The 11377-nt window shown below is 35.0% G+C and overlaps 2 protein-coding genes across 2 annotated transcripts in view; one reads left to right on the top strand and one right to left on the bottom strand.

The window, feature by feature from the left end:
* The window catches only part of LOC105269559 (retinal guanylyl cyclase 2), an 8639-nt gene extending 5185 nt beyond the window's left edge, over positions 1-3454 (top strand). The window contains exons 10-13 of the mRNA XM_011309903.1: positions 433-797; positions 1345-1615; positions 1698-1709; positions 2151-3454. Coding sequence (XP_011308205.1) covers positions 433-797; positions 1345-1615; positions 1698-1709; positions 2151-2865 — 1363 coding nt within the window. The 3' untranslated portion in view covers positions 2866-3454. The remainder of the gene's footprint in view (positions 1-432; positions 798-1344; positions 1616-1697; positions 1710-2150) is intronic.
* Positions 3455-8083: 4629 nt separating this feature from the next.
* On the bottom strand, positions 8084-10453 carry LOC105269558 (uncharacterized). The gene is made up of 4 exons (XM_011309902.1): positions 10378-10453; positions 9149-9357; positions 8881-9075; positions 8084-8168 (listed from the first exon to the last, which is right to left on the bottom strand). Exons 2-4 carry the CDS (start codon positions 9355-9357, stop codon positions 8159-8161), a joined length of 414 nt encoding a protein of 137 aa, XP_011308204.1. The 5' UTR covers positions 10378-10453; the 3' UTR covers positions 8084-8158.
* Positions 10454-11377: the final 924 nt, after the last annotated feature.

Raw genomic sequence — 11377 nt, 5'->3', positions numbered from 1 at the left:
CAATTGCAAACGGAAAAGGCTCATTTTGTTGCTAATTTTTCAAACTATTCACCATAAAATTTTTAACGAAAACTGTTGAAAAAAAATTCTACGCGACAACAACCTTAATAGCATATTTCGTAACAAGTGCGGAAAATTGATTTTTGGCGTGCGGGAGGTTTGTGGCACGAGCTGAAAGCCAGTGATATAATCCCACATGCCAAAAACAAGTTTCTCCACTAGGTGCGAATATTTTTCTTCGCAATGTGCGGGAAAGTTACTTTTCGGCACATCGTGATGAAAATAGTGATATCTACGCGAGATTGAATTCCACTTTGTTAATTTGGAATTCTCGTGGAACAATAACGAGTTTTTGTTCTGCTCGGTTAGTTCTGGTACTGCTAGGAAAGGTATTTCATCAGGATCTTGAGAATAATTCGTTGTTCTTCACAGCACTGTTGCAGAGAAATTGAAACTGGGAATGCCGGTGGACCCCGAGGAATTTGCCGAAGTGACAATATACTTCTCCGATATCGTGGGATTCACAGCAATTTCAGCTCACTCGACCCCTTTCCAAGTGGTCGATTTACTCAACGATCTGTACACCTGTTTCGACGACACGATAAATGCATACACTGTCTACAAGGTTGAAACAATTGGTGATGCTTACATGGTAGTTGGTGGCTGTCCCGTTAGAATTCAGGATCATGCATCACAAATAGCGACAATGGCACTTGATTTATTACACCAGAGTGGCAAATTCAAAGTCCGACATCTGCCCAAGACCCAATTACGACTCAGAATCGGTCTCCACACCGGTGAGTTCAATTTTTTTTTCTTTTCTTCCCCTAAAACCTGAAAACTTTATTGCACCTTACTCTTTGGACAATGCCTCAAAATCCAAGAGAAATAACAAAAATTTGTATAAAACCTTTTTCATAGCGCGAAATGAGATCTACAAAAAAGTTCTTATCAAAATTTCGCTATCTGCGATACATGTGAAGATAATTCAGAAAAGCTGAGGGTTCAGTTGAAAAAAGCTTCGGTATTGTCGTCCTGGAAAGTCCATCATGTTTCCGTCATAAATCGAAATCTGAGGGAGATAGCGGCAATTTTTATAGGAGTTTTTTTGTAAAATTTCGACCCCCCTATAGACCCACCCCGGAAGTAAGGTCACTCTTTCAAATGCCGCAGCAATCACTGCAGCACCTCAAAATTAGCATTTTGAATAAAAGGTGAAGTGAACTTTGTGGCTGTAGAAAATTCTATCAAAAGGTTTTTCGATATCCCTTGAAAATTGAGCCATTGAAGTCTATTGTCTCTGGCATATAATTTTTCAACCAGACAATACCAATATTTGCTCAGGTCCCTGTTGTGCTGGTGTGGTGGGTCTGACAATGCCTCGTTATTGTTTATTCGGTGATACTGTAAACACAGCGTCGAGGATGGAGTCAACTGGTGCACCCTGGCGAATTCACTTGAGTCAAGCGACTCGTGACAGACTTTGCCAAGTCGGTGGTTATCATATTGAGTACCGAGGATGTACAGATGTTAAAGGTAAGGGCAAAATGCCCACATACTGGTTACTCGGTAAACAAGGCTTCGATAAGCCACTGCCAACACCACCACCACTCGGGTGAGTATTCAGCATCAACTTTCGATATTTTCCCATGGGTTTTCACTTTAACATTAATTTAACGGACTGCTGCTACCTCCAGGGACGATCACGGGTAAATATTCAGTGCCTCCATTCTATCATTGATAACGTATTGAGTTGCGAATAATTCAGTAGCCGAGAGGGAACTCTGACTTCTAGGCATTTTAAATTGATTTGATTCCGTGAGATGACAGCCCCACGAATTGTCAATATTATCTTTGCCAATTCAGAATTCAGTTTGAAGTTAAATCATCTGCGGTGATTGTTATGCTTTTAATTCCGTGAAATCAATGTTTACTGATCAAATAATTATTTAGTAATTGATGGTACACTTTTGGAGAATTAAATTTTGAATTTGTAATAACGATACAGTAAAAGTTCAATACTCAATTGAAAAATGATTAGTTATTCAACACGAAAAAAATATGACATCACATTAAATAAGGATATAAAAAGAATATAAAACAGAAAAAGTGATGGATATCCACTGATAGAGATGGATCGACCATTCCAGATTGGAGGAGAGTCTAGGGATGAAGCCAGAAGGTGACAGTTCACCTCCATCAGAGGTTTCTCCAGTGGAGGCCCCGAAGATAATCCGTGAGCCGACGATCGACGAGCTGACGATACCCTCGACAAAGGACGATGACGACAACAGTTCGGGTCAGAGCAGTTCTTCCTTCACGACGACATGCACAAGCTCAAAATTCTCAGCTGCACCATCACTCCAGGAGCGTCCGAGTCGTCGTGTTGCCGTATCAGTTCACGATGACAGAGATCTAAATTTCCCTGGCACCGGTTCAGACGTGGCAGCTGTTCTCCTAGGGGCAGCCTCCACCACATCCCTGAGCTCAATATCAAGCTCTGCATTTCGGGGTACAAGCAGCAGACACCGACGAGTTGGACACATAGACGAGGACGATCTCAGCACACCGTACAATCACTACAGGTGTCTATCCCCGAATGAGTATTACACCAAGGGCTCAAGTCGTTTGCTCAAGAGGCAGTTTAGCCTTGATCGGGCTGACGAGCCCGTATCGATAATATCCGAGTGCTCCATGTCCTCGACTTCCATATCTCGCGGTCCGAGACTCTACAAGCAGAACAGCGCCGGCGCTGCCAATGATCTCGAGAAGATTGAAGAAGTACCCAGTGCACCAGCTTCACATCAAACTTATCGACATGCTGCCTCCATGTCACTCTCCGTTGAGTCGTTGACACTCCGTTGAACTTATTACGTGGAGATTATTTAGTCACTCCTGTCCGAATCTCCTACCAAAGTTCTGTTTATCCTCGACATTAAAATGTTACTAAGGGCCACGGAATACATCCGGAGAGATAAATCTCCTTTGGACACAGCAATAATTACAATAATTACAATAATTACAATAGTTAAAATAATTACAATAATTAAAATAATTACAATAATTACAATCCTTGTTAAAAAATTGTTGTCCACCCTAGTCACTTTATACTTTCAGTCCTCAATGCCGCCCTCTCTTATATACGAATGACATATTATCCCATATCTTTTCAGAACTCAGGGAGTCAGCTTCCCAACGATACTGCTCTCATTCGCCTATTTTCAGTCTGTATTAGACTATGAACGATTGAACATGATTACAATGTGTCGCATCCACTCTGTGTTAAGGTTGTTGTCGCGCAGAATTTTTTTTCGACAGTTTTCGTTTAAACCTTTATGGTGAATAGGTTGAAAAAATAGCTCCAAAATGAGCCCTTTCCGTTTGCAGTTGACCGTTTTGAACTTGAGATATAAATTTTTGAAATTCGAGTGATTTAACACGTGTTTAAATGGAGTTTCACCGATTAGAATTTTTTTTAAATCAACGGCTCGACAGTTTGAGAAATAAAAAAAAACATTGGAATACACATCGTGGGAGGAAATGCAGAACAAAAAATCAAATCGATTGACCGTTTGGTTTACGCAATATAATTATCGAAAATTCATCAATTTATATAATTTAAAATAGTTAAAATGGTAAATATATAGTTATGCTGTAACTATTCATGCACAATGCAATCAATCAAGTGAGACTATATACCGTCAAAAGATTGTGTTCTAAACTGGCCCGTTTTACAGCGAATAAACTTTTTATAGAGACTGTCGCGCGACAACAACCTTAAGGATATATACTGTCATTTTTGTCATTCAAAACGAAACTGATCAAATATTGTATTCTACCTTCAAGCTCAAAAGAAGAGATTTCAAACGATAAGCTCTCATTGAGGTCTGATGCGTATTTTTCATGCAAACCACTTTTGAAACACTAATTTATTTCAATGTCCGCGCGACAAACTTCAATGAGAAAACTTCCGCTTTGGAAAAATATATGAAAATTATAAAAGGTGACGGAAAAAATACAAATTAGACAGTTAAAATGAAAAAATAAGAATGTTCAGTAATTATTCAATATCACGCCACAGGATTGCTCCAATAGATTAATATTTTTGGGTGAAGATTACCGAGTATATCACAGATAATCAAAATGGTTCTCAATATAGAGTGCATTCCGCGCGCGTCTGTCATATTACCCTAGTAATTGCAATAATTACTATAATTACAATAATGGTGTCCGAAGTTATTCACCGGAATTTTTTGTTTGAGTAAGTACATCCTAGAGCCATTTTCAGTTAATTGTAATTATTTTTATGTCCAACGTATGCTGTGGTCCATCCTAACGTTTACTGAGTAAAATAAAATGGATTAAGGGCTGTTGAAAAAATTGTGATATCGATATATCTCGAGATATATTAAAGTCTCGTCGAAATAATCCGGATGAAAAATGTCGGGAATTTCATGGCCGAGAGAATGATCTAGAATTCATCTCTCTCTGATTAATCTATCTCGAGATATTGGCATTCGTCGGCGGTCTCCCAGAAAATTTCCATAACTCTGGTTGGGATCTTCACACAGGAGAATGCAGTAAAAAATATTTTCATGGATTAAAGTAGCTCTACCCTCATTAAACTAAAACCTCACTCGATTTTCCCCTCGATTTAATTATCTCTATCGAGTTTCAAATAAATTTAAAAAAAAACATGAAAAAAGATGAAAATTTCTCCGATTTTCCAGTTGTGTATAATTATTTATGTAAAGGAAAAAAAAAAGGATTTCAGGCTATTTAATTCGGACAATATTGACGAGATATTTTTTCCAAATGTTCAACGTACAGGATTTAGTGGAGAATTGGAGAAATTTTAAAAACTAGTTCAATTAATAATAAAAATTTTGCAATCCGGGGGCAGAGCTACTTTTCAAATATATCACTTTGCCACTTGCCAAACTACCTCCCCCCCCCCCCCCCCCCCCAAAGACGTCGTGTTTTTCCAGACATGCGTTACATGTCTTTCATCCCTCTCACCGATTTATCATATTAATGTGTCGTTACAGGAGTGGAATGCCCCGAAATAGATACCAGTATTGCCCAATGAATTGATAGAACTTGCCGGATTGTCACTGCTGGTCAGTCGTGTTGAACGAGTTTTAATAATTAAAATGGAAATCGTTATTTTGATTGGCTCGTTAATAAATCCGTCGATTTGCGAATGGGAATTGTTGCTATTCCCTTGACAACTACTTTGTACGATCCCATTATCAGCATTGCGGTTTTGTAAATAGAATTTTCTATCGGCCTAAATGTTCCTTCGTCCCTTTCAATGTACTCGGGGTACTGATTGAACTGGAAAATTGAGGATAACCGGAATTTTTATTTCAGAGAATGTATAGGGAAAATTCAGCTGAAAAACCGAACGCATTCTCTGGAAATTCTAATAATTTTTGTTTAACTATAAAAATTTTTTTGGATTTTTGTCGAAATTTCAGGAATTTTTCTCGGATGATTTAATTTTTGTGAAGGATTTTTGTGGATTTTTTGGATAGCTGTTGATTTTTTATTTTCGATTTCTTTTTTTCTTTTTCGTGTAAGAATATTTTGGGGAAAAAATGCCAAGGGAATATTTATTAAAAAAGGAAAATTCAAACAGAAATTAGATAGAATTTCTGTTAAGCGTTGGATTTTTCCTGAATTTTTGCGTGTGTATTAGAAAATTTATGTTATAATTTTTATTCTGTATTTGACTGAGTGATAATTCGATAGCTTTAAGGGTTAAAGAATGAATTTAAAAGCCTGAAATTTACACACGCCTCATTTCTCTTTTCGTTCGTGGCGAATGGTCAGACCTAATTAAGAATGTTTATCCACTTCTCAATTAATCAATTGTTTATAATATACGGTGGAATATCTGGAGAATTTCGGAGTTTCCTCCCAAGGAAAATGAATTTCCAATGAAAGAGAATGAACAAATGTTTCTCAGTAATTGTCGTTTTTAATAATTAACTGCAGTCCATCGGTTGCAATTCTATTATTTAAATAGTTAAAAAATAAGAATTGTGTGAAGTTTGAATAAACATTCTCAATTATTCCCGACACTGCAGTGAAGAAATATAAATATATAATAGCCGTAATTGAAGTTTGACTAATCGTATTCGTCACAGTAATAATCGATTAATTTTTTGGATGACAATCGAATGTAAATTCCACGAGGGATAAGAAATAAACGAAAAATAATCAAACAATGTGACGATAATTGGTGGGTCGATACCACCGTCATGGTTAATAATAAATTTTTAAATATTTACATGTTGTTGAACGGTTCGTGTTATAGGTACCTGTGTATTATACGTAAATGTACGAATTTTCGTTGTTTATCGTTTCACCCCGCAATTATTGATATTTGTTGCAGCACATTTTGTGGAACTCGGAAAATTCAGTCAATTATTCGTCCACGGAGAGAAAAGTTGAATAAAAATCACTGGAAAATCGTGGGAAATTGTATTATAGAATATCTAAATAAAAAAGGACTCCCCACGATTATATAAATTGCAGCGAGGATTTTTCCCCCGACTTTTTCCTCCGTCCGGATTTACATACATTCGATATCTAGAGGCATAACTTACTTATTTACTTATTCATGTATTCATTTATTCATCTATTTATTCGTTTAGCTATTTATGTTGAACATCGAAATTTGTACTTATTTATTAATTTTTTAATTTGTACCATTTACATTTCCGTTTGTATAATTATCTCGAGTTGAAAAATTAATCAAATATCGAGATCGGAATTAATGAGGAGTAATCAATAATTAAATGAGACTAAAGTGAGCTTGTTAATCTCGTAGTATCAACAAATGAATAAAATAAATATGTACGTTTTGTGTTGAACCTTTTGCATCGTTGAAGTCATCGATTTTTTAGCTCTCAAATAAGGACGAGAAAATCCAATGGAAATCGCGAAGCATTCGCTGAAGACTTTGAAATTTCTTTGCGCATTCTTCATGAGAAGAATTCTCGACAAAAATCCCAGTGCGAAGACGAGAGAAAATAATTCCAAAGTCGAATCACAAATTTTATTTCCAAATTTTCCTGATTTTCCTGATCAAAACGGAAAAAATCATAATTGCAAAATTATCACCCATGAAAACATCGAAAAACCTTGAACCCACGGTCTTTAGATCATCAATCCAAACTGTATAACAATAATAATAATAATTATTATTATTAATTAGTAATAATTATTATTATTATTAATTAGTAATAATTATTATCAATATTATAATATAAAAATTTCTATAGAAATTTCTTTCTTTCTAGTGGAACTTTATCAATTTTTTGATACAAGACTTTCTTTTATCTCCCATTGAATAATATAAACGACAATTAAGTCGTTAATTAGTTAAGGTTTTTATGAAAATATCCAAAAAGCTGGGAATTAATTGGAATCATTCCAGTGGGTTTTGTCGCCCGTGAGAGTATATACTCAGTTTTTATAACCCGTCTGTGTTATTAGTATACATTCGGACAAATCTTTGTGCCGATAAATGTTTAATGTTACCGAGAGAATAAAATAAAAAATTAAAAAAAAAAACACTGTAGCATAGTATAACGAATATTTAACTGGAGTTGAGATTCTCTCATGATCTAGATCTGTATCTCCTGGGATTTAGCATTTACAGTACGATTAAGTGAAATTTATTAAAGTGTTAAGGATGCTCTTGAGGTAATAATAAAAAAATTTATCTTGTACTGTGTGTTATGGTTTTTTTAACCGATAGAATTTTCACTTTCTCATCGACACGTTGACGTTAACACTTAGCTATCGCCAATGAATGAGGCAAGTGTTTTCATTTGCATAACATTTCGCTGTGATATCATAATTACTCTAGTGCGAAAAGAAGCATGTGATTATTTCTGTACTAATCATTTTTTATAGCTCTAAACAAAAATTAAATAATTCACCTTCAATCATTATTTTCAACTGAATTTCATGTCAATCTACAATTTATTATTTAATTCCTGGGGAATTATTATTTTAGGGGAGAAAATAATTCGTATTTCAGAATGTAATGTATAAAATTTTTATTTTATTTTTTATTCAATGAAAATTAACAGCTCGACTCAACAGAAATAACAAAGACAAGATGAGGCGATTAACAATTGGTTCACCAGGCCCTGAAACCAAAGGAAATTATATTTTTCAGAGAGAAAATAAAATACATCCGAATTGAGGATGTGCCAGACACATATAGAGGCAGAATGTACGTTTTTTGATTTTTTTTTTTTTGAAAATTATTGATGGGATTGATGTGAAAAAACATAAAGTTTTTACGTTTTGTTATTATTAAATAACATTATTGTTATTATTATTATTAAATGGATGGGTGGAATTTGATGGATGGAATTTAATGGATGGAATTTAATGGATTATTTAATGGATGGAATTTAATGGATTATTTAATGGCTAACAAAGTTTTGTGGTGGTGTAATAATTTTCACGCTTTTTAAAAGTTAAAAAAAACTCAAACAAATGTTCAAAAAAATGAAAAAAAACGTTAGTGTTGGCTATATATGGGTGTAGACGATCCTTTAAAAAACTGTCTTCTAAACTTTCTGGTAAATTCTCTTTTGCTAATATTTTTTTAAATAATTTCAATGTACATCAAGGCAATTTATCATCTTGAACTGTAAATTTCAAGTTCTACAGATTTTTTGAAGAATTGTTCGCAACTTTTTGTTCTTCCTGAACTTTTTCTCAAATTCTTTCCTACTGACATTTTTTTAATGAGATTTAATGAACATAAACAATTTTTCTTTCTGAATAAACTCAGAAATTTAATTGACGAATGGATTAATTCTGAATTAAAGAGGAATTGAAAAATCGTACCCGTAAGTAGACGATGGTTCAGGTGATGACCACGCCTGATGATCATAATCAGCATGGGATTTGAAGACAGGTTTTTCCACAATCCTCTCGATGTACACTGGCTTGTCGACGTACTCCACGTACCTCACTGGTGGTGGAGGTGGTGCTAGATAGACGTGGTGAACTTCCGGGGAGTGGTGATATCCCAGTTTGTACCTGATCACGAATGAATTAAAGAACAACCGTAAAAATAATTCTCTAAAATATTGTTTTCAGTGTGGAAAATTACCCTTTGGCCACACCGAGCCCCAGTCCCAGGAGTCCTGCCCCGATAATCTTCTTCTTCAGCAAAAGTGTTCGTTTGCTCCTGGTGTGAACATCAATCCCATCATCGAGGTTCGTATTCCCAAAAGATTCTTCAAGTTCGCTGCTCGTCTGCCCCAAGGATCCCCCGATGAAACACACACAGGCTATTGCAAAAATCGTCCAGCCATTCATCTAAAGAAAAATAAAAAATCACCAAGTGATTACGAAATCAATCCGCAAATTATTCTGAAGATTTCAATTAAAAATCTTTCAATTATCTCCAAATGTCCACTCGCAAATTGATTAATCAGGTTTTTTTTCTTTATTGATTCCCATTCTAATTGTTGGAAATAACTCCAGTAATTATTGCTTAAATAAGTTGTAAACCCTTTGCCAAAATCTGGGGATTCCCAAATTAATCCGGAGAAAGCTGAGGGATAGGGAAAGCAATTCGACGAAAATAGGTACGAGTTTCCATTTTCTTGTGTGCATGCATCTAGGTAAAAGTGGATGTACTACTCGAGAAGACGAGTTTCCTTTCGCGAAGTCCATTCTCGGGACTTCGGCGAACCGGATGTGAGTCCGGTCTTCCGGTTTATCGTAATTTTTACGCTGCATTTAATTCATAAAAAACTGAAAAATGAGTTTCCCCTAGCGGATTACGTTAATTATTCCTCAATTCTTAATGAATATTCATAACAAATTAAGGAATATTATTAATTTTATTAATTCTTTATATTTTCATTTAATTAATGAACAAAATTCTTTTACGGATCGGAGATCGATTATTATTATTTTGTAAATATATTTGTGATAAAAGTTCATAAAATTTAATTAATATTTATTTTAAAGTCATTAATCATCAATCATTATTGTCATTATTATGAAGACGCGCTTTTGTGGTGAAAATAAATCGCGATATAATTGCACTGAAGGGCCTGATTTTTCCGCCATTTTAATTCTTACGAAGGCGGTGGATAAAATGGCGGAAAACGCCGGGTAACTATTCAATTATTTTGTTACCCCGTTATAAAACTGCCATTTTACTCTACTTTTAACGCAACGCGCGAAAAATTGTCGTTTAATTCTGGGAATTGAATTGAATTGATCAAAATTGAAAGAAAATTCTCGTCAGCAAATGAATTGGAAAATTTAGCGATTAAAAATTATAGCGATTTCTTTAATTATTCGACATTTATGACTTGGTCTTACTTTGGTAATTCCAATGTGATTGCAGTAAATTAGTTAAAAGTCACCTTGTACTTGCACTTGTCACTTGCTTCTGGTCGATCGAGTTTATCTGACGTTCGATTTTATACCCCGATTTTTCACCCATCGTACCCCTACCCACACCTTTTACCTCCAGAAAAATCGATAATCACAGAAATTGCGACAATCCGATACAATTCGATTATGATTCCGCGTCGTCCCCCGAAGACGTGTCTCAGTTACACAATGAGGTATGACCCAACAGTAATAGAAATGCTCACTAAAAATTATGGAACTCGCGAGTACAGAAATTACTCAAAAAATTTCATCCCCATTAATTGCTCATTACCCCTAAACAAATCATCTATCAAACCAATAATTTCGATCTGTCCAATTCCCGAAAAATCTACTAAAAAAAAATCAAATCAAATTAAAATTTAAAATTTAGACAATAGCTCTTAAGGCTCGGGTGGATTATCTAGAAAAGATAATTTCCTCCGAAATTCGGATTCCTAATTACTTTGGCAATTAATCTTTTTTTTCAATAATTGCACTGAGAGAAATATTCAATAAAAATTACGTGTATTTTCCGTAATTCTGGAGCGAAATGTGGTTGTCGGAAATTTTACGGAACTGTCACGTAATTTTTATCTAAAGTCACGCAATTTTTCCGCGCTGTTCCATAATTTTTATCTGAATTATCGGTGAAAAATAATCATACCGTCACTTAAATTTTTCGAATCAACTCCGTAATCGGTAAGTAAACTGAAAGTTCCGTAATTTTTACTAAATATTTCTCTCCGTGTGTTAGCTAGCGTTCTAGCGATTGTCAACAACTAGGCCGCTAGCTAACAATTATCGGAAAAAACGATTAATTGACAGAGTAATTAGAAGTCCCAATTTTGGAGTAAATTATCTTTTCCAGACAGTCCATCCGGGCCTTAATTTTTCGTTTGAACAAAATCACAATTAACGGTCCACCACAAGTCCCAATAATTTCCCA

Source organism: Fopius arisanus, unplaced genomic scaffold (assembly GCF_000806365.1).
Source record: "Fopius arisanus strain USDA-PBARC FA_bdor unplaced genomic scaffold, ASM80636v1 scaffold00071, whole genome shotgun sequence".
In the NCBI taxonomy this organism is placed as follows: Eukaryota; Metazoa; Arthropoda; class Insecta; order Hymenoptera; family Braconidae; genus Fopius; species Fopius arisanus.
The sequence above is the reverse complement of the archived record's forward strand: the minus strand, read 5'-3'. Positions and strand labels throughout refer to the sequence as shown.

Coding starts and splice junctions, on each gene's coding strand:
- LOC105269558 (XM_011309902.1), bottom strand. CDS start 9,357: ATGAATGGCTGGACGATTTTTGCAATAGCCTGTGTGTGTTTCATCGGG. Junction 9,076..9,148: donor GGGCTCGGTGTGGCCAAAGG/GTAATTTTCCAC, acceptor ATTCGTGATCAG/GTACAAACTGGGATATCACC.